The sequence below is a fragment of the Schistocerca cancellata genome, chromosome 4 (genome assembly GCF_023864275.1).
Source record: "Schistocerca cancellata isolate TAMUIC-IGC-003103 chromosome 4, iqSchCanc2.1, whole genome shotgun sequence".
Lineage (NCBI taxonomy): Eukaryota > Metazoa > Arthropoda > Insecta > Orthoptera > Acrididae > Schistocerca > Schistocerca cancellata.
This window is the reverse complement of record NC_064629.1, coordinates 636772538-636794647: the sequence shown is the minus strand read 5'-3', so window position 1 is coordinate 636794647 and position 22110 is coordinate 636772538. Positions and strand designations below refer to the sequence as shown.

Below are 22110 nucleotides of genomic sequence, written 5' to 3'. Positions count from 1 at the left end.
ATGCTGAGATGATTCCTTTGAAAGGGCACGGTCGATTTCCTCCCCATCCTTCATCCTTGACACAATCCGAATTTGTGCTCCGTCTCTAATGACCTCGATGTCGACGAGACGTTGAACCCAATCTTCCTTCCTTTTTCTAATAAAAGGTGAATTATAGGTAAAGCTTATGGCACAATCCTGCGATTGGGCTATTTATTTTTACAGTAGGTACCGTACAGTTTTTTCTTCGCCACAGAATTAGGAAGGTATTAGTGGTAAGCCCAGCACCCGGGCTGCCTTGAAAAATCGCCTCCTCTATCCGGGACTGAACCCAAAACCTGAAACCGGCCGGAGTGGCCGAGCGGTTAAAGGCGCTACAGTCTGGAACCGCACGACCGCTACGGCCGCAGGTTCGAATCCTGCCTCGGGCATGGATGTGTGTGATGTCCTTAGGTTAGTTAGGTTTAAGTAGTTCTAAGTTCTAGGGGACTTATGACCACAGCAGTTGAGTCCCATAGTGCTTAGAGCCATTTGAACCAAAACCTGCAGGGTCGGAGTCTAGTGCTCTACCCGCTAGACCAGCATGGTCATATATTGTACTAGAAACAATAATACAGAATAGCAATAAATAGAAAGCGGCTGTGTAATGCGTACACATTTTGTCGGTAAGGAATCATTTAATAGACCGTATCTTCTGGAAAGTAGTAATGAATATGGCAAACATAAAATAAAGCTTTGTCACCAGTGGAGTGTTCTCTACTACAAACTTTCCCTAAGAATTAAAACTGTGTTTCGATCTATAAGTAGAAATCTGTGGCGTTTTACAGACAATTTTGTGGGAAAAGCCGTTGTGTTGTGAGAGAGCCACTCTCCAGCACTCCGGACTGCTAGCGGTGTTTGTCCACCGAGGCATGCAGCAGAGCCTCTGTGGGGTATGCAGAAGCAGGCACAGTTGACGTAGTGAGCCGTGCTCGGATTACTCAATTTGTAGTGCGTTCTTGTCGAAGGGCAACTATCCAGGTACACATCCTGAGGCTGCACACGATTTTAATGTCTGGAAATCTTAGAATAAACAAACTTTGGGCGATCACATCCGCTGTGGCTGCAAAGACGCACGGACCGACCACAATGTATATTTGTGGTTGTGAATGGAATATTAGTTTCTTTCTAACCTTGATGAACTGTCATAGGTCGTCATAAGGTAGCTGCTGCTTGCTAATTTTGGCTATGTAATCATACAGACGCAATATTTTTCTAGTCGTTAATGCACTTTTCCTAAAAACTGAAGGCTCTTAAGGAAGATAGCGCGTTCTGTGAACACGGTGCAACCCTTTCCAGGTGATTGTGAAAGTAATAGAAACAAATATGTTTTGGAACACAGGATATATTTGAGATAATAACAGTGATCGTTGGGCCGTGCCATTGTTGACTGTCTTTACACGAACTGAAGTTCGTCTTCATTAAACTAGCACCGAGCGAGATCACCGAGGAAAGTGGCACAGTGGTCCGGGAATCAGTGATAAAAAGTGCAATTTTTTATATTACTTGGTGTTCCAATATGTTGTAATTGACGGTTCATCAAACAAAAGCTTAATAACAAAGAGATTGGATTCTGGGACATGCGACGCCAACTTACTTCAAAACATATCGTAAAATCTAATGTCCGAAAACTACCTAATACGAGGTAAAACTTTTTCTTTGTGGATTGGCAATATAAATTTTTGATAGAAAAAGTCAGAAAACTGTATACTACTCAAATAATATGCATAGTAATATCAATACTGCATTGTAAATATTAAAAAATAAACTTATTTTAATAATACACATCAGTTTATTGTCATAAGCATTTTGAACAATCAAACTTAAAAAGTGCTGTATAAATAAAAAACGAAGTCAGAGTGCTGATTGTCCGAATCCCAAAAAAATTGTTTTCAAATTTTTTAAATAATAATATTATGAGAAACGAAAAAAAAGACAAAGTTTCCAAAGAGTACACATTTTTGACGTCTTTGGAAGGTTGTTGACTGCGTTAGCGCCAGTTAGGTGCATGCCAACTTTTACTATCAACAATTTTATTGCGAGTAATGCGTGAAAATGTTTTAGCTGGTGTAAGATTGATTCCGAACATTAAATTCTGCTACACGTTAGAAAGTGCATGGGTATCACGTATCCCAGAACACAAACTTTTTGATCATAAGGTTTTGTTTGTTAAGTCGTCAATAACAACATATTAAAGTTCCAAGTAGTACAAAATAGAAACACTTTGTCAGGGGCCACAGGACTGCTAGCATACTATACTCGCATTCAGGACGAGGACGGTTCAAATCCGTCCACACAAATTTAGATTTTTTGCGATTTCCCTAATTCGTTTCAGGCAAATGCCAGGATAGTTCCTTTGAAAGAGCACTGACGATTTACTCCACCCCAACGCCCAAACCCCCCACCCCCGTCATTCAAACAATCAGAGCTTGTGCACCGACGTCGACGGCAGGTTAAATCCTATCCTCATTCCTTTCGAGCGAGGTGGCACAGTGGTAAGATATTGGACTCTAATTCGCGGAAGCCTGTTCAAATCACTGTCCTGCCATCCAAATTTAGGTTTTCCGTTATTTCCCTAAATTAATTAAGGAGAATAGCGCAGTGATTCATCTGAAAGGGAACTACCAATTTACTTCCCTATCCTTCTGTAATCAGATCTTGTGCACTGTCACTATCGACCCTGGACCCTACAGGACATTAAACCTGATCCTCGTTCCTCGTTCCTCCTTCCATTACTCTCTAGGTGGTATAATAACTGTTCACCTACACAAATAGTCCAGTAAAAATGATGGGATACGGAGATCTATTGCGACGTTCGACGAGGGCATGTAGTTGGAGAGCGTTTTTTTTTTTTTTTTAAATAAAACTAAGATTGCCATTGTGCTGGACGAGTCAAGCGAAACAGCGTTCAGCCTATGACACGATGTTACCGGCGAAGGTTACTAAAAATGAATCAGTTGAAGAAGCTGAGGAACCGAGGCTAGCTGGCGATCTCCAAACCTTTTATCACGACCGCGATGCAAAAATTTCTGAGTCCAACTATGACTGGAGGAGAGTGGTATGGTCTGTTATTCTTTTTCGTGTCCGTTACAGTGTGTCATATTTATGTAGACGTGATCTTGTAATCGTACAACCTATTTCCTAGGGTTAAAACAGATGGTGTAGGTCGTAGCTTCATGATAGTCTGTTGGTCCTATAAATACTTTTAATGGACTAATTAAGGAGTAATTACGGCTTAAATAGTTTTACAACAAATCTCCATGGATAAATTAAGCTTAATGTGAAACTATGTTTCTTCTCTAAAGACCTATTACGACTGTGGTATGTAGACATTTTACATGGCCAAGCGAATTGTATGGTGCATTTGATTTTGTTTGACAGGACCTTTGATAAATGAAAATATTATAATTCATCTAGCTAACTCTATTTAGGCTTTGTTTTACAAACGCATCAGTTAATATTGGTAAATGCCTTTGATATGGTTTACCTCAATATTACGTTACATAAACTATCCTCGTCCAAGGATATAATTCCAAGTAGACTGCAAAATCTACCTTCCAAATATATTGTGCCTAAAGTCACAGAACTACTTCTGTGATGATATGGACTCTGTTCGATCAAAATTATATAGAGCACACATAAAGAGAAGGTGTCCTAATAGCCATTTATTTATTGTTCTGTTAATTCAACCTATACGAGCTGTAGCCTCCTTAATCTTCAACTAACAAATAACGATATTTCCTGCCTATTCCGATTTTAGAGCCTTTACCCATCCCACAACATTCTGAATTCTTCCCCGAGCGTTCTTAGCGAGACCTAGTAGTGACGTTACCATAGCTCTCTGTGCTGTTCTTAGTTTTCTTTTGAAAAACTGTTTTAACATCCAAGTTTCATAGGCATTTGTTAGTTCGGGAAGAACTTACTTAGAAACTAACCTTCTACAAAAAAAATTGGTGTGTTGGACTTAAAAACTGCCGCGTTTCTTCCATATGCCTTCTAACCTAGTATTAATGTTACTAATAATTAGTAATTAATTATTAATTGTTAATGACAAGGCCGGCCGCAGTGGCCGTGCGGTTAAAGGCGCTGCAGTCTGGAACCGCAAGACCGCTACGGTCGCAGGTTCGAATCCTGCCTCGGGCATGGATGTTTGTGATGTCCTTAGGTTAGTTAGGTTTAACTAGTTCTAAGTTCTATGGGACTAATGACCTCAGCAGTTGAGTCCCATAGTGCTCAGAGCCATTTTGTTAATGACAGCAACCACAATTAATGTATATAAAGCGTCCTAACAATGGAATCAAAGATATTTTTGTAGTGTGCCCCGCAGTTGTATGATCGCAATTTTAATCATGTATTCACTTACTATAAACCTGTCACGTGGAATTGGAACAGCAGAAATTATCACTTTTAAAAAAACTCCTTCCACCGAAAGTCATATAATAGGTGCAATAAATCTGTATTAATGTTAAATTGTGCTTGCAATCAAGTAAATGCACTGTAAATATTTTTTGCGCATGTGACTCCGACGTCATAGTGTTGTATACCGTAACGTTTCGCTCACTAGAGACAGTGACCGAAAGACTGATTTACAGAACAACATGCCGAAGTGATCACGTACTGGATAAGATATATCGGAAGTGATAACGGCTGTGGAACCCAAAACGGACATTCAGGACTTTCACACGTACTCTTACGTTTAGTGGACGACCATGACAACATTAACTTGATTCCATGTGAAATAGCGCAAGAAATTAAAAAATCAACAATATGGGAACGAGTTTTTGGTGGTGAAATTTTTCATTTTTCCGCCATTTTGTTGCTGATATTTTCACTGCTATTTTGTTATAAGCCCTAGGATGATGACTATTCCAAATCGATATGGAAACGACAATTTCGTGGCAAAGGTCACCTATCCGTGTCTAACACCTACCATTTACCAGCGGTATCATCCATTTAGTTGCGGCAGAAAGTGAACTTTCGGCAAGTTACGCTGTTTAAATTACACTCGTTACCAGTTATGCGACCATCGCCATCTGTTCTGCGTCAAAGTACTGTAGCTTAAGTCAGCAGCTCTCCCACTCCCCTACACATGGAATCAATCAATGGTTTCTCTGTATTCCCTGTACCCGTCACGTACTATTTTCTATTAATGAATAAAAAACTACAAAAATAGCGAGAGTTCCATACATTTTCAGATAAAATCAGTTTTGGCCAAATAACAATTGACTCATGACAAAGAATTTGAAAATTTTGAAATATGCAGAATTAATGAAAAAGTTTGGTATTCGACAAATAACATCAATAAACAGTTTGGGTACCATGTGGAGCAATGCATCACGAGTAGTGATGTAAACACTGCTCTGGCAAAACGGCTCTCGGCGCAGCAAGAATATGGAGAGAACTAAAATAAACAACACTCTTCTAGACGGCGTCCCAAGGCTGCTCATTGGGTTTGTGGTCGGAAGATCAAGCTGGTCACCAAGTGAGATGAATTGTTTGTTTTTGAACTCCTCATTCCGCAAGACAAGTTCTGTTTAGTCGACCATTTTCGTCCTGAAGGATGGGACCGTTATTTCTTACACCGTGGGTAAGGGTATTGCTATGCATCAGGATGTCATCTCTACAGATCTGCGCAGTCACAGTAATGAGTCTTGTTTTTAAATGAAGTTGCATGAGTAGTACAAAAAATGTTCATCAAATATTTATTATTATTGCCATGTCTTAGGAACCGTGAAGCTTTTGCTGTCTTCAGATCTGGCACCGCAAAGTGCAGTTTGTCAACAGTTGTGTAAAACTCAGCTGTTGACAAACTCCGCTTTGGGGCGCCAGATCTGAAGATGATGTGCAACGCAGATTGAAACCGGTAATCGGTAAATAAAAAGTTGTGATCCCGACGGTGTTTGTGTATTTATTGTTCCTTAAATGTTAATACTAATCATGTATACGTATACTGTAAACTGATTCGTTCCATATCATTTCTATAAAATAATTGTTCAGAACATCCATAGAACATGTAGCTAACTAACTGACTAACTAGGTGTGAAGATCAATGAGTAGACCGAAGAATATACGAGATCAGACACAGTGCCTCATCTGAAGGAACCCCTTTCACGGTCTTTCTTGTTTTATAATGGGTTTCGGATTATCTCAGAATGTGAACAAGCCAGATGTTATTTTGCAAGGTAAACTGGCCTTCACCCGTGCGGATAACGGTACTAAATTGAGCAGCAGTCTACTGTTCAGTGCAAAAGCTTTCAGCTCTGATGGGCGGAGAAGTGTATACAGGTGGCAGGTCCCATCGCATGCATACAACATTCACGAAGCTTCGTATACACAGCACTCAATATTATCTTTCTGGTGGTTGTAGCGAGGTCAGATTGTGTTTGGGATGGGGTCGCAGTTCTATTCCTTCGAGTGTATCAGAAAAAAATATCGGTTGTCGGAGCGGCGACTTAGCACTTCGCTGTCCTTGTCTAAATATTCGAAGTCTCCAAACTTGTGTTCAGAAAGTGTTTGCACAGAATGTGAACAATAAAAAGATCATCATTTAACCAGCTGCGGCATGTATGGGGGTTTGACATGCCTCCAAATCAACGACGCCCCCCCCCCTCCCCCCACATCTAATTCTGTGCTCCAGAATGAACCGTACACCGAGAGTATATCGTGTACTGGTACTATTTTCGCTCCTTCGTATTCTGCGAATGGATGGCACGGTGGAAGAAATACTGTTGGTATCTGGGTGGGCTGTAGGCTGAAATGTCTCCAGTGTTATTGCCGCTATCATTACACGAGATATGTATTGGAGAAAATAATAAGTTGTTTGACTCTTGGACGTGTCTGCTACAAATACTGGTAGTAAAGATCTCCACTACCCGTTTCTTGTAGGGTCTCCCCCTGAAGTCTATTTAACCTTTATGTAATTATATCGCGTCGCCTGAACCAAGAACGAATGGCGCACGTCTTCTTTGAATCTTCAGTACTTCTTCCGTTAGCAGAACTTGGAAAGACTAACGAACAAGACTCTAGACACTGTCGAACAAGGATTTTGTAAGCAACGTCGTTCTGGACAGGATATCACTTGACTGTAATTCTTCCGCTATATCTCCACCGACAGACGTATTTAGCCGTTCTCCACAAATCACCCAGGATGGTAACCATAGTTGTTTTCCGGTTATTGCTGATCACAGTGACTGATAGCTGATAGTGCAGTGAAACAATATGTGCTCATCTTCCTACTTAACTGGATTGCATATCATTTTTTATATTTAGGAGCCAGGCAATGATACTGATCAGCTGAAAGTATCTTTGTTTATAGTAAGAAATTCTAACCACTACATCTCCCTGTACACAACAGCCTCAGTGATCAACAGTCGTGATCTGGCAGGTCCTAAACGTTAGAAGAATTTCATGGAAATGTGTAGTCTACCACCCATGCAGGAGGTAGGCCACAAAGCTCTCCATCTACTGATTCTAGACTGTTGCTCGCCAATATGAGACACTTAATAGGCAGAAGTAATAAAACAGGTAGCGAGAATAAATAGAAAAGCAGTGTTTTGTCAAGGCCTCAATCAGTATGCGTGGGCGTCCACAGCTCCCGGCCCAGTAGCTAGCTTTGCTGCCTCTGGATCACGAGGTCCGGGTTCGATTCCCGGCCGGGTTGGGGATGTTCTCTGCCCGAGTATCTGGGTGTTTCTGTTGTCCTCATCATTTTATCATCATCATTCGTCACAGTGGATAGATTGGACTGTGTAAAAATTGTACTGTGTAAAAATTGAGATTTTGTACGGGCGCTGATGACCGCACACTTGAACGCCCACAAACCAAACATCATCATCTGTATGCGAGGGAGTGTCACAGAGATGCTCATCCAACTCCAGTGGAAGAAACTGCATAAGAAATACGTATTACGCAGAGGTTGAGTACTTATAATCTGGGAACACACGGTCTAAGGAGAGTCGGGAAATATTCTAATTTGTCCCACATGCATATCATGATGTGACTATGGCGGAGAAATCAGAGAAACTCTAGTTCTCGCGAAGGATTATCGATTGTCGTTCTTTCAACGTATTATTGGGGAATGGCATAGGAAATGGGAAAAACGATATTTTTATGCAGAGTATCTCTCGCCTCACGCAGTAAGATACTATACAGAGTATAAATATACACTATGTGATCATGATCAGAAGTATCCGGACACATCTATGTAATGTGAAGGTGACCACAACACATCACGAGGGGGGGGGGAGGGGACCCGACGGTATAAAAGGAGGCAGGGACTACTGTGTTGTCAGTAGAGAAGCAGCAACAGCAGAAGGGTTCAAATGGCTCTGAGCACTATGGGACTTAACATCTGAGGTCATCAGTCCCCTAGAACTTATAACTACCTAAACCTAACTAACCTAAGTACCTCACACACATCCATGCCCGAGGCAGGATTCGAACCTGCGACCGTAGCAGTCGCGCGATTCCGGACTGAAGCGCCTAGAGCCGCTCGGCCACACCGGCCGGCTAACAGCAGAATGGGTCGGTTAGGAGAGCACAGTGGCTTCGAAAGTGGGCAAGTCACAGGATGTCACCTGAGTAAACAATCCATCAGGGACATTTCAAACATTCTAAAGTTGCCCATGTTGCCTGTGTGACGTGACTATGAAGTGCAAACGCGAGGGAACAATCACAGCTAAACCAATCCCGCGCACGTCATGTGAAGGACAAGGTTCGCCGAGCATTGCAGAGGGGGATTGTAAAAAGTCGCATGATATCAGTGGAAGGAGTCACCTGTGAGTTCCAAACTACTACCAGCAGTCAACATGGAACGAGTGCGGAGTTAAGAGAAAGGGGTACAATGGCTGTACAGCTCCTCATAAGCCACCAATTTCTGACGTCAGTGCTAAGACACGCTTGAGGCGGTTTAAAGAGCGACGTCACTGGACGGCGGGTGACTGGAAAAGAGTGATTTGAAGTGACAACTCACGCTATGCCCTGTGGCAATGTGATGGGAGGGTTTGGATTTGACGAATGCTTGGAGAACTGTACCTGCAATCATGTGTAGCGCCCACGGTGAAGTACACTCATGCTCATAAATTAAGGATAATTGCAGAACGTGGTACCACACAACGTGGCACTACACAAAACTGGCGCTGATAGCGTAGGCACATAGGGAACACACACGACACAGATCTGTAAGTCCACGGTACTGGTGATAAGTTGAAGAAGCCATCCTGAAACACATGTGCTACAAAACGCCACTGTTTCCTGCGCGTGCACCCCGACATCAATATGGGATATGATCACCATGCACATGTACACAGGCTGCACAACGGGTTGGCATACTCAGGATCAGGTGGTCGAGCAGCTGCTGGGGCATAGCCTCCCATTCTTGCACCAGTGCCTGTCGGAGCTCCTGAAATGTCCTAGGGGTTTGAAGACCTGCAGCGATACGTCGACCGAGAGCATCTCAGACGTGCTCGATGGGGTTTAGGTCTGGAGAACAGGCAGGCCACTCCATTCGCCTGATATCTTCTGTTTCAAGGTACTCCTCCACGATGGCAACTCGGTGGGGCCGTGCTTTATCATCCATAAAGACGAAGGTGGGACCCACTGCACCCCTGAAAAGGCGGACATACTGGAGCAACATGACGTCCCAATACACCTGGCCTGTTACAGTTCCTCTGTCAAAGACATACAGGGGTGTACGTGCACCAATCATAATCCCACCCCTCACCATTAAACCACCACCTCCATACAGGTCCCTTTCAAGGACATTAAGGGGTTGGTATCTGGTTCCTGGTTCACGCAAGACGAAAACCCGGCGAGAATCACTGTTCAGACTGTACCTGGACTCGTCCGTGAACATAATCTGGGACCACTGTTCCAAAGACCGTATGGCCCTGTACTGTGTTCTTGACACCAGGCTTTACGGGCTCTCTCTCCTGTGACCAGGGGTCAGTGGAATGCACCTGGGAAGTCTCCGGGCGAATAAACCATGTCTGTTCAGTCGTCTGTAGACTGTGTGTCTGGAGATAATACTGTTCCAGTGGCTGTGGTAAGGTCCCTAGCAAGGCTACCTCCAGTACTCCGTGACCGTCTGCGGGCACTGAAGGTGAGATATCGGTCTTCTTGTGGTGTTGTACACTGTGGACGTCCCGTACTGTAGCGCCTGAATACGTTTCCTGTCAGCTGGAATCGTTGCCATAATCTCGAGATCACACTTGAAATACGGGTTCTACCGTTCCAGAAGCAGGAAAATCGTAGAGGCACTTCAGATTTTTAGGAATTGCAGCACGTTTCTCCTTTGTTCCAATTCTGGCTGGCTTTACTTAAAAAATTCCTCGTTTGGTCACTACGTGAGTATTTGTATTTCAAAATACATATATGCAACACTCACGTTTTGTCTTGACTTTAGATTCTTCGTATTATTTAGGTAAGTTTCTTTCCGCAGGACGATAGGAATATACCTTATTAGAGAATCGATGCCGAAGCAGTGAAATGCACAACAAGTATTTCTCGAAATCGTCCTTAACATCAAACCAAGAACGAGTAGATTAACACATGTACATTTATTGTGGACATCTATCTGTTGTCCATGATGGCATAAGCCACAAGTGGTTTTGTGCTCTATAGAAGTGTAGTGTTCCTCTTGCTGCAATTGATAAAACAAACTTCTTCCGCTTAATGTTATCAAGGCTACTTCCTCTTGTATACAACAGCTGTTACTTGACACGAGACATACACGCTCCTCATAACTTATGTTAGCTTTTTAGAATGCCGTATTCCTACCCCAGTAACCCTCATTAGCGGCACTACGTACTAAAACGTCTGCTAATTTGTAATTTACTGTACTGTCTGAATGTCTGTGCACCCAAGCTCTTTCCACTGCTAACAGTGTACCATACATTTTGCTGTTTTTATCGTTGTCTTATTTAGGTCCCTTCAATATTTATTCCGTATGTTGGTTCTGACTATTACGGAAAACATAAAATATTGACACAATTATAATCTTAATCGTTACGCCTTGATTCCTATTTTTGTAAATCTACTTCACAGAAGTTATTAACTTCTGGACATTAACTTTTAAACCTACTTTTACTCATGTCGACCAGCCAACGATCGGCATGTTCCTTCTTTGTCCAAAGGTTGATACAAGCAGCCTAACAATCTGCCTTCATTGTCGTGTTAGACAGGGAACACCCCGGTTTGCGAGAGAGGCTGAATCTCGGCAGAATAGTCTGAACATAAGCGTGAGTGCTTCTAAACAGCAGAACCTGGTATCAAGACGACCAGTGTCCATGCTGATCACGTACTAACAGAGCCCTAACTCTCATACTCTCAAGAATTTTTTCCATGTGCCTTCCCAATAAAATCTTTGTTTTCACCTTCAGAATTGCTTATCACCCTGTAATTATAAAAGCTCAGTTTTACCAGATATCTTTGTTAGGAGATTTCTGCTATATGTTTTATTATAGTTAAGTGACAATCAGTTTTCTGCAAGCCACGAGCTTACGTTAACCGCAAATCCGTTTCCTAAATCAGTTACATTGAGTTTCATTTCTCTCACAACAACACTTCATCTGTGTCTTAAATAGATTCAGGTTTGCTTTTTACAGAGAACAACTTCGGCTTGCTAATTTTTAAGTGTGAAAGGAACTACTAGTAACATATTCCCGCTACTTCCATGATGTTGAAACTAACAACCTTCTACGCACAATCTCATGTTTTTATTAACTCAGAGAAGCTATCTGCAAGCAAAAAATGCCATCCTCGCAAATAATAAAGCGAATTTTTGTTAGTGTTTTTTCCCTGCAGCTAAGCTGCTAGCCTGGCGAAACTTACCTGTATACATGGTGGTCCATGGATAGTGACTGGGCCAAATATCTCACGAAATAAGCATCAAACGAAGAAACTACAAAGAACGAAACTCGTCTAGCTTGATGGGGGAAACCAGATGGAGCTATGGTTGGCCCGCTAGATGGCGCTGCCTTAGGGCCAAACGAATATCAACTGCGTTTTTAAAAAATAGGAATCCACATTTTTATTACATATTCGTGTAGTACGTAAAGTAATATGAATGTTTTAGTTGGACCACTTTTTTCGCTTTGTGATAGATGGCGTTGTAATAATCACAAACGTATAAGTACGTGGTATCACGTAACATTCCGCCCCTGTCTTCCCTTTTCCTCTCCCGCCCCATGTGTCTCCTGCCTCTTCGTGAACCCACGGTTGCCCCTCCTCTCTTCATCCCGCCGCTTTCCCAGCTGCCCCATGCTATCCCCTCCTTTTCCATCCTCTCTGACCTTTCCCTCGGCAGGTCCCACCTGGTAGTTTTATTCTTCGTCGTGTGTGCTCCAAGTGGGTTTTAAGTGTGTTGTTTCGGAGTGTTTTTAATACTGTGGCCAACTTTTAACCTGTGCATGCGCATCCAGTGTCTTCTCTGTGTTTTAAGAATCGCCAACTGTGTTTTTTAACTTTCTGGTGACTTTTTTAACTGTCCCCAATGAACGTCTATATGTCAGTGTATTTTTACCTCCATTTTCTCCCCTTACTCTGTTTTATGTTCCCCATTTTTATCTCCTTATGTATGTATTATTTTATTCTTGTTTTAGTTGTCATGTCACTCGGCTGAAGAGCGGCGGATTGTTCTGCTGACAGCCCTCCCCTGCCCATATGGGGCAGGGGAATGAAATCACAATAAAGAAAAAAAAAAAAACATTCCGCCAGTGCGGACGGTATTTGCTTCGTGGTACATTAACCGTGTTAAAATGAACCGTTTACCAATTGCGGTAAAGGTCGATATCGTGATCAAAATACCCAACTGGCGTGTGCTATTTATGCTGGTCGGTATCTTGGACGACATTATCCAAGTTTCCCGACCGCCGGATAGTTACGTTATTTAAGGAAACAGGAAGTGTTCAGCCACATGTGAAACGTCAACCACGACCTGCAGCAAATGATGATGTCCAAGTAGGTGTTTTTGCTGCTGTCGCGGCTAATCCGCACATCAGCAGCAGACAAATTGCGCGAGAATCGGGAATCTCAAACACGTCGGTGCTGAGAATGCTACATCAACATCGACTGCACTCGTACCATATTTCTATGCACCAGGAATTGCATGGCGACGACTTTGAACGTCGTGTACAGTTCTGCCACTGGGCACAAGAGAAATTACGGGACGATGACAGATTTTTTGCACGAGTTCTGTTTAGCGACGAAGCGTCATTCACCAACAGCGGTAACATAAACCGGCATAATATGCATTATTGGGCAACGGAAAATCCACGATGACTGCGACAAGTGGAACATTGCGACCTTGGCGGGTTAATGTATGGTGCGGCATTATGGGAAGAAGGATAATTGGCCCCCATTTTATTGATGGCAATCTAAATGGTGCAATGTATGCTGATTTCCTACGTAATGTTCTACCGATGTTACTACAAAATGTTTCACTGCGTGACAGAATGGCGATGTACTTCCAACATGATGGATGTCCGGCACATAGCTCGCGTGCGGTTGAAGCGGTATTGAATAGCATATTTCATGACAGGTATCTTGGTCATCGAAGCACCATACCATGGCCCGCACGTTCACCGGATCTGACATCCCCGGATTTTTTTCTGTGGGAAAGTTGAAGGATATTTGCTATCGTGATCCACCGACAACGCCTACAACATGCGTCAGCTCATTGTCAATGCATGTGCGAACATTACGGAAGGCGAACTACTCGCTGTTGAGAGGAATGTCGTTACACGTATTGCCAAATGCATTGAGTTTGACGGACATCATTTTGAGCATTTATTGCATTAATGTGGTATTTACAGGTAATAAAGCTGTAACAGCATGCGTTCTCAGAAATGATAAGTTCACAAAGGTACATGTATCACATTGGAACAACTGAAATAAAATGTTCAAACGTACCTACGTTCTGTATTTTAATTTAAAAAAACTACCTGTTACCAACTGTTCATCTAAAATTGTGAGCCATTTGTTTGTTCAAATGGCTCTGAGCACTATGGGACTTAACATCTATGGTCATCAGTCCCCTAGAACTTAGAACTACTTAAACCTAACTAACCTAAGGACAGCACACAACACCCAGCCATCACGAGGCAGAGAAAATCCCTGACACCGCCGGGAATCGAACCCGGGAACCCGGCCGTGGGAAGCGAGAACGCTACCGCACGAGCACTGTTTGTGACTATTACAGCGCCATCTATCACAAAGCGAAAAAATTGGTCCAACTAAAACATTCATATTTCTTTATGTACTACACGAATATGTAATAAAAAATGGGGGTTCCTATTTAAAAAAAACGCAGTTGATATCCGTTTGACCTATGGCAGCGCCACCTAGTGGGCCAACCATAGCGCCATCTTGTTTCCCCCTTCAAGCTAGACAAGTTTCGTTCCTTGTAGTTTTTTCGTTTTACGCTTATTTCGGGAGATATTTGGCCCGGTCACGATCAATGGACCACATTGGTGTGTCTGTTGGCTGACCACATATGATCGGTACAAAAAAATGGTTCAAATGGCTCTGAGCACTATGGGACTTAACATCTGTGGTCATCAGTCCCCTAGAACTTAGAACTACTTAAACCTAACTAACCTAAGGACATCACACACATCCATGCCCAAGGCAGGATTCGAACCTGCGATCGTAGCAGTCGCGCGGTTCCGGACTGAGCGCCTAGAACCGCGAGACCACTGATCGGTGCACTATGCAGTTGACCTTATAAAGCGTTAATGTGTGCAGCGCTGATCTCCATAAATGTACGTGAAGTTTCATCATACCATAGAACCCACGTGATATTTACTCTTCAGTGATTTAATAATTTATTAACTTTCTCCCACATTTTTCACTGGTTGTATGACGTAATAAAAATGGTTTTGAACAACAACTAGTCAATGTTCTTTATACTTGCCTATAGCAAAAAAATTGTTTAACTTGCCTACTATTGCAGAGATTGGAAATTAAATATCTCGTACAGTTTTGAAGGATCATTAACAATTTGATAGCATTAATTTCGTTTTGGGAGCTGTCTGTTTACAGTTTAGTCTGTCCTATAAAATTCCTTTCAGTTGTTCGCGGTAATGTCTGCGGGCAAATTCTTCAGCATATCTGTGAATTTCTTTTACATTATAACAAAGCGCCCATTTCTGCTTACATGAGATTGTGATGTCATTATTTATTCAAATTGGTTTTTTTATTAGAGCTGCGTTTCCGCTTGTTACTTTTAAGGAACCCTCAACTGTAAATATGACGGTTTGTATAAATGCGTTATATTTGTCATTCATGTTGTCTCTAGTGGTCACTTCTTGCCAAATGTGGCTACCGAGTTTGGTCTGAAGTTCTGCATTGTATCTGGAACCTTATTACTAAATCTAAGCTAAATATTTTCGTGTAATCCTTTCCGTATTAATAAATTGCGCCCAATTAAAATTTCGACACTATGAAGGTGGTTTATAACTAACGTAAAGTTCGTATGAACTTTATTACATGTTTGGATATGCAAATGAGTAGCATTTTTCCGCCACCGCACGAAGTAGGTAGAGGTAATACCATTACCTTATATGTGTAAGGAAAGGTTACGCAGCGGATTTCTCATTCAGGGATTGTGTTAGAATGTTCGTGAAAACGTCATGTTATTGCTCGGGTAAGGAGAAACGTGTACCAATACGTACAGGAATTCGACAGCGGGAGGATCATGGTCTCTCGACGCTGCGGTTTGTCTTTCCGCGACACTGCTGCTCACGTTTGTCGGGATCCTACGACTGTCGTGCAGATATTGTATCTGTGGGTTCAGTAGGGCCCTTCACCATTCCATGCAGGATCTCAACGGCCTCACGCGACTGATGACGATGTTGTTTGGTTTGCGCGGCGCGGTCGTCAGCGCCCATATAAAGTCCCAATTTTTACACAGTCCAGTTTTTACACAATCCAATCTAGCCACTGTCCCCGGGCAGACAAAATCCCCAACCCGGCCGGGAATCGAACCCGGGACCCCATTATCCAGAGGCAGCAACACTAGCCACTAGACCACAAGCTGCGGACTCCCCACGCGACTAACGCCCTACAGGACAGACATAGTTCTTTCGTCTGTACAGGATCGCCCAGCTACGTCGCACACATTCAGCCACGAAATGAGTTTGTTTGCAGTAAGAAAAATAGCTATATAGACAATCCGACGATGTCTTTAACACTACAGTCAGCACGGCAACCATTGTTGTAGCTTTCTTTGATGCGCACCAGAGAGAGAGGCGACCCGACACGTGTGCCCAATAATAACAGTGGACGCGGGAGTGGCACCGCTTCGTCTTTCATAAGTGTCTCGGTTCTGAGTACAGCATCAAGATGAATGTACCAGTGTGTGGAGGATCCGGAGAAAACGGTCGTTGCCAAATGGCGTTCGTCATCGTTATACGGTCACAGCTCCTGGCATGATGATTGGGGTGCCATTCGGTGCACAACACGAACGCCTCATGTTCATACAGCAGCTAATTAGGACAGTAGTCGTTCCATTTCTGGCGTGTCCATCTTCGACGTCTTCGCGAAGTTATCTTTCTATAAGATAACGGAAGACGACAGTTTCCCATACCATTCTAACCTACATCGGTACTGACGGTGATTTACTGGTGCCCTGCCTAGCTCGTTCTCCAGATCTCTCACCCACTGAAAATATTTGGTCGTCGGTTGCCGACAGACTGACCAGCCACTACGATTGGTGAAGCATGGAAGCATCGAATGACGTACCTGTATCTGTGCTCCAAGCTCAGTGGACTAGATGCCCATATGGATTAGCGCCAATGTCGCTGCCAGAGGTGGCAGCTCTAGTGTACAAAATACCACACCCTGTGTACCCACAGAACACCTACAAATTTAATAATGTATTCCACCAACTTGACTGTACACACACAATAAGAAAAATTTCGTTATTTTCGATCCTTTCAGGTGTAATTTTAATTGCCAACAGTGATATTTGTGCTTCATATTCTGAAACATCATATTTTCACCCAATGTGGCCTACACTCTCGAAAATAATTGTTAACTTTTCATCTGTACTCCAGTGGAAAAGTATGTTTTTGTTATTCATCTTCACCGATCGATTTATCCCTGTACACCTCAAAGGATTGTTCACTTTCAGCCCAAGGAGATAAATTCATCACACTATTACTCATAACATTCCATGGTATTTAGTATCTGATTTGGGCATATTTTTCCTGTAAATCTCTGTTACCCCCATTTCTTAACCCCATTTGCCTCCACAGTTTTCATCCGATTACATGGTTATGAGACTGATTTGCGTCAATCATGTTATTTTGATTTTCGGAGGATGAAGTCATTATAAGGGCTTAAAAAGGCTTACTACAACATTTCTCGTGTACACACATTGTGACACTAAAGATGATAGTTTGATTTATTTTTGAGTTCTTACGTTGTTCAACGATTCCTCTTCAGTCAGCAGAAGTTAAGTTTCAAACTAAAAATTTCGCCGACGAATGAAGATTGTCATGTTCCGAATGCTTTCCCAATATCCGTAGTACGATTTTCTCAATTACTGTGAAAGAGAAGCTTGACTGTGATGTCACCGTTACGTAGAGCATATCTGAGAGAACGACTGCCTTGTAGTAGCCAAATTTGACTCTGGTGGTAATGGATTTCATAGATAGAAAGTCGAGGTGATTGTGTAAGTTTCATGCAATTTTCATTCCTGAATTTTATGGCTTACTCTTTTGTCAGCGTTCACGATAATTTCACCTAAATATTCTAAGTGTTTTATCTGAATATTGATGCCATATGAGGGCATGAGAGATGCCAAGTATTCGTTGTTTTGTCCATTGTTCACTGAAGCGTGTGTAGCGTGTAGACCTTGTTGACGCTTATAACTATGAGCAAAAGATGTCCTAGAGGCTGTAGGAGCCTATAATTCAGCAATGTGGTTTGATTATAAAAATATAGTCAAGTAGTAAACAAACTGTATATAAGGCATACGTACTTGGGATCTAGTGCTTCAGTATTTCCAGTATGCCAAAGGTAAGCTTGACTTGTGAAGAATAGTCTCTAAGACATACCACACTTCAGATACTTCATCCAACTTTTCTTCAGCAGTTCATGTGTGACCGGAGGCCCATTTGACAATCTACATGTTTATTTGTGAAACAAGACACCTGTCCAGAAAACTGTAAAAGACCTTTGGTGTAGATCATCTACGATTTCGTATTGATATTAAGACGTCATCTTTAGGTTCCAAAAAAGTTGTCGCGTGTTTTAAAGAGGTGGTTATTATTTTGTGCTAGGATTTTTGATTCGTTTCTTATCAGATTAAATGCTAACATTATATGAAATTTGGAAATAAACAAGCAACAAATTCTTCGAAATACCTCATAAACTTCGCTTGATTTATTGGGCTAGAAGGGAATGAACAGATGAAAAGTAGCTACGCAGTAATAAAGTTTATTTTTATTAAGATAGCTAAAAATTTGTAAATTGTTACAGATGTCAACCATTTTTTGTCCGAGACGCTTGCAGAAGAAGAACTTTCAGCTGCAGCTGAGGAGGAAAAGGAATCTCTGATACGTGAGATAACAACACATCTTTCCCCACCAGCTCCACCAATGACACCACCACCATATTTGGACATGAACGGAGGCTCAAGGAGTAAGTGAAAACTAATTGTAGTAATCACACTTATGTGTTTCACTCGGATATGAAATAAGAATAAAGATATTTATTGAAAAATTTTTGTAGATAATGTGAAGCATAAACCATCACAGTGTACAATGGTGGAATTTATAACTAAACATTTCTAAGGTTATTTTTAAGACACGGCATCAAGAAAACGTTTACAAATATCTGGATGTGATGCTGTCTAGCAACATGTAATACGAGGTTGTGAAACTAATTTTAAAGCATAAATGAATTAGTAAGAAAAGTAAAGCGTTTCTTAGGTAGAAGATTGGTTTGAACAACACAGTGCCTTATAAGGCATGATCCTATTGAAGGGGATAGGCCCTCGTTTTTACTCTGCCCCTTGAACGGACTCACCCAACCTGTCATAGGAGAACCTATAGTTTAATGAGTACCGAGAACCGTGATGCAACTTGGCATTATTGACATTAAAAAAGTCGTTTACAAAGATGAATAACGGAAGCAGTGACAGAAAAATTCCTAGGATCGAGTGTAGATCGAGTCCGAGGTCTTTGGAGCCTGCCATTTACTTAGTTTTTTTCAGTTTACTTTTCATTTTTTTTAATGTCGAGTCTTTCATACACTATTGTACTCTCACCCTCCACTTACAATTTTAGAGTTTAGCGGCGTAGGCACTTAGCACATCTATTGCTGCCATTAATGGCTCTAGAATCGTTCCTCGGCGGAAAAAAATCTCTTAAAAATATTTTTGATACTTGGAAACAAATCTGAAGATGATCATCTTGCTTTCGCAGACTATAACCTTTAGATGAAAATTAAACTTTATTCTCTTAAAAATAGAATATCTTTCTACTTGTGAAATGAAAATTATTCGTCCTGTAAAACAAAAATTTGTTCTTTCTTTACCCTAAAATTCTTCTTTCTTTAAAACTTAAAAATTTTCCTACTCTGAAACTAGAATTCTTTTTTCATTAAATGTTACTTTCTTATCTTGTCTACTAATGACTTGAAGAATGTTACATTATGTACAAACAAAGCTTTAACTGAAGTTGATGTTTCTGCTCCAGGATATCGAAGAATTTTGTTTTGTTTAATACTTGTTCTCCTTATCACGTGAAACATATAAAATTGGCAAGGGGACCTACGTACTTGCCGTTACTATTTTGATTCAGGTTGACAGGGCGTGTAGAGCTCTTTTGTAAAGAGAAGGCGCCACTCTGAACTGTTTTCGAGAAAATCGAGTATCAAAGTTTTAAGAACGCGTATATATACTATTGTTTGTTGGCTAACAGACCAGGAGACTGTAGGCAAGTGATTAAGTGCTTAGTTACACAAGCGCAAGGTCTCTGAATCGAATCTCGCTGCTAGAACTTCCTTTTTTATTCTCACGTTACTCTAACAACAGATTTGTTATGACTGTCCTAATTAACAGTATTTAATGATTCACTTATCATTTGCATAATATTCATCCTGTAAAACAAGAAAACAAAATACTAGTATTTTTGTAAGGATATTGAAAATGAAAAACGATACGCGATCATTTTGAATCAAATCAGTATAGCCTTTTAATTGAGATTATTGTACCAACATTTGTGTCACTGCACGAATCAGAATGATACAGATAGGAGAAACATGTTAAACAATAATTATTGTGGCATACAGCACACGTAATGAACGCAGAGTTTTTGCATGAGCATGGTTTTTATCAATGTTTCTACTGAAAAAACAAACTTTACGTTCATAAACGGTTCTCGGTCATCACACAGTTTCGCGTCATATCACACATATATGATCATATTACCGAATATTGATGCAGATAAGTGATGGCTTACGACTGATTAAATTTTTATGCAGTCTTTTCTTGAAGCTCTCTATTGTGTTCGATTATGTACGAGCAATTTATTAGTCGCTTTATAAGGTTTTTGACCTGCCTGTAAAAATAAACGTCGCAGTGCTGCACCAACGGAGTATATTTTGGAGGAATTACTTTAATATTGCACGATGGCAGAGCTTCTCTATCTTGAAAAATTTCATCGTACAATACCGGGTTCTTTTGCCCTCCCCATGAATCATGGGTCAAAAGAAATTGTTCTTCTCTCACATATGACTTCAAGACGTCAATTAGAAATTTCCTGTGTAGTACTGTTGTGTGTTTGGCGAACTCTGATGATGTTATGATAACGTTTTTGTATTTATGTACGTACTCATCAGCTGCTTTTTCCATCCTTGGTCCAAATGAGCCAGTGGTCCCTTGCAAGAAAAAGAAAACAGTTGACAGAAGTTTTCCAGATAAGGTGGCAGCATATTTTGCAGTGTACAAATGTGTGACATTGTGCACATGCTTTCGCTGCAGAACCACCACCTTGTTCCGCGTTCGGCGAGAGTTCTGTCATAAGTTGATTGATATTTGCACCCTAGAACAAACATTACAAATTAGCATCGTATAGTCTATAAAAATATTGCAATTGACGTAAATGAATCAGGCACTGTTTGATCAGTGTTAATAACAAAATCCTAGTCGTATTTGGTGTGAGGGTTTGAGGCTGCATTTGGAAATTTGCTGCTGCATCAAGCACTTGCTGCAGTGAAGCTCTTTCCCTCTTGGATACAAATCTGATTATTTTTCTCTTACGAATCCGAGGTCTTGTTTTGAAGAGCGCGGCACACGAGTCAGAAGCTTGAAAATTTATATCGGGAAACTGGTTAGCAGCAACAGGAGCCCATTGCTGCAGACTTCTCGTTGTCACCTGCTGATTACATTCTCGAGCTTCTACGAAACGATCATAGGTCCAGAATCAATTGTTTTAAGTTGTTTATGCCTTGTTCCATCTTGTTTTATATGTTATTCCCATCTTTTCGAAAGTTTCATGCTTTTGAGGCGTGAAGCTCTCCTTCTACGAAGAGTGGCCAAACTCCATCCAGGATGCCTCTTACTAGATTGACGACCCTAATCTTGTAATACTGTGGAACGTAAACGCTGTCTATTTTTGACTGCTTCTCTTCGGTGTCGTAATCATCTGATGCAGATGAAGCAAGTCCCTCAGTTATTTCAAACACACCCTCGTCATCGATGTCTTGGTCGGTAATTAGTTCCTCTTGTACCAAGATTTGTTTCTCCTTCAGCATTTCGAAAATTCTGCGACATATTCAAAAATGGTTCAAATGGCTCTGAGCACTATGGGACTTAACATCTATGGTCATCAGTCCCCTAGAACTTAGAACTACATAAACTTAACTAACCTAAGGTTCAAATGGCTCTGAGCACTATGGGACTCAACTGCTGAGGTCATTAGTCCCCTAGAACTTAGAACTAGTTAAACCTAACTAACCTAAGGACATCACAAACATCCATGCCCGAGGCCGGATTCGAACCTGCGACCGTAGCGGTCTTGCGGCTCAAGACTGCAGCGCCTTTAACCGCACGGCCACTTCGGCCGGCTAACTAACCTAAGGACA

At 41.5% G+C, this 22110-nt stretch overlaps 1 protein-coding gene across 1 annotated transcript in view; it reads left to right on the top strand.

The window, feature by feature from the left end:
• The window catches only part of LOC126184359 (src kinase-associated phosphoprotein 2-A-like), a 202287-nt gene that overhangs the window by 138498 nt on the left and 41679 nt on the right, over positions 1-22110 (top strand). Inside the window, exon 2 of the mRNA XM_049926739.1 lies at positions 18502-18663. Coding sequence (XP_049782696.1) covers positions 18502-18663 — 162 coding nt within the window. The remainder of the gene's footprint in view (positions 1-18501; positions 18664-22110) is intronic.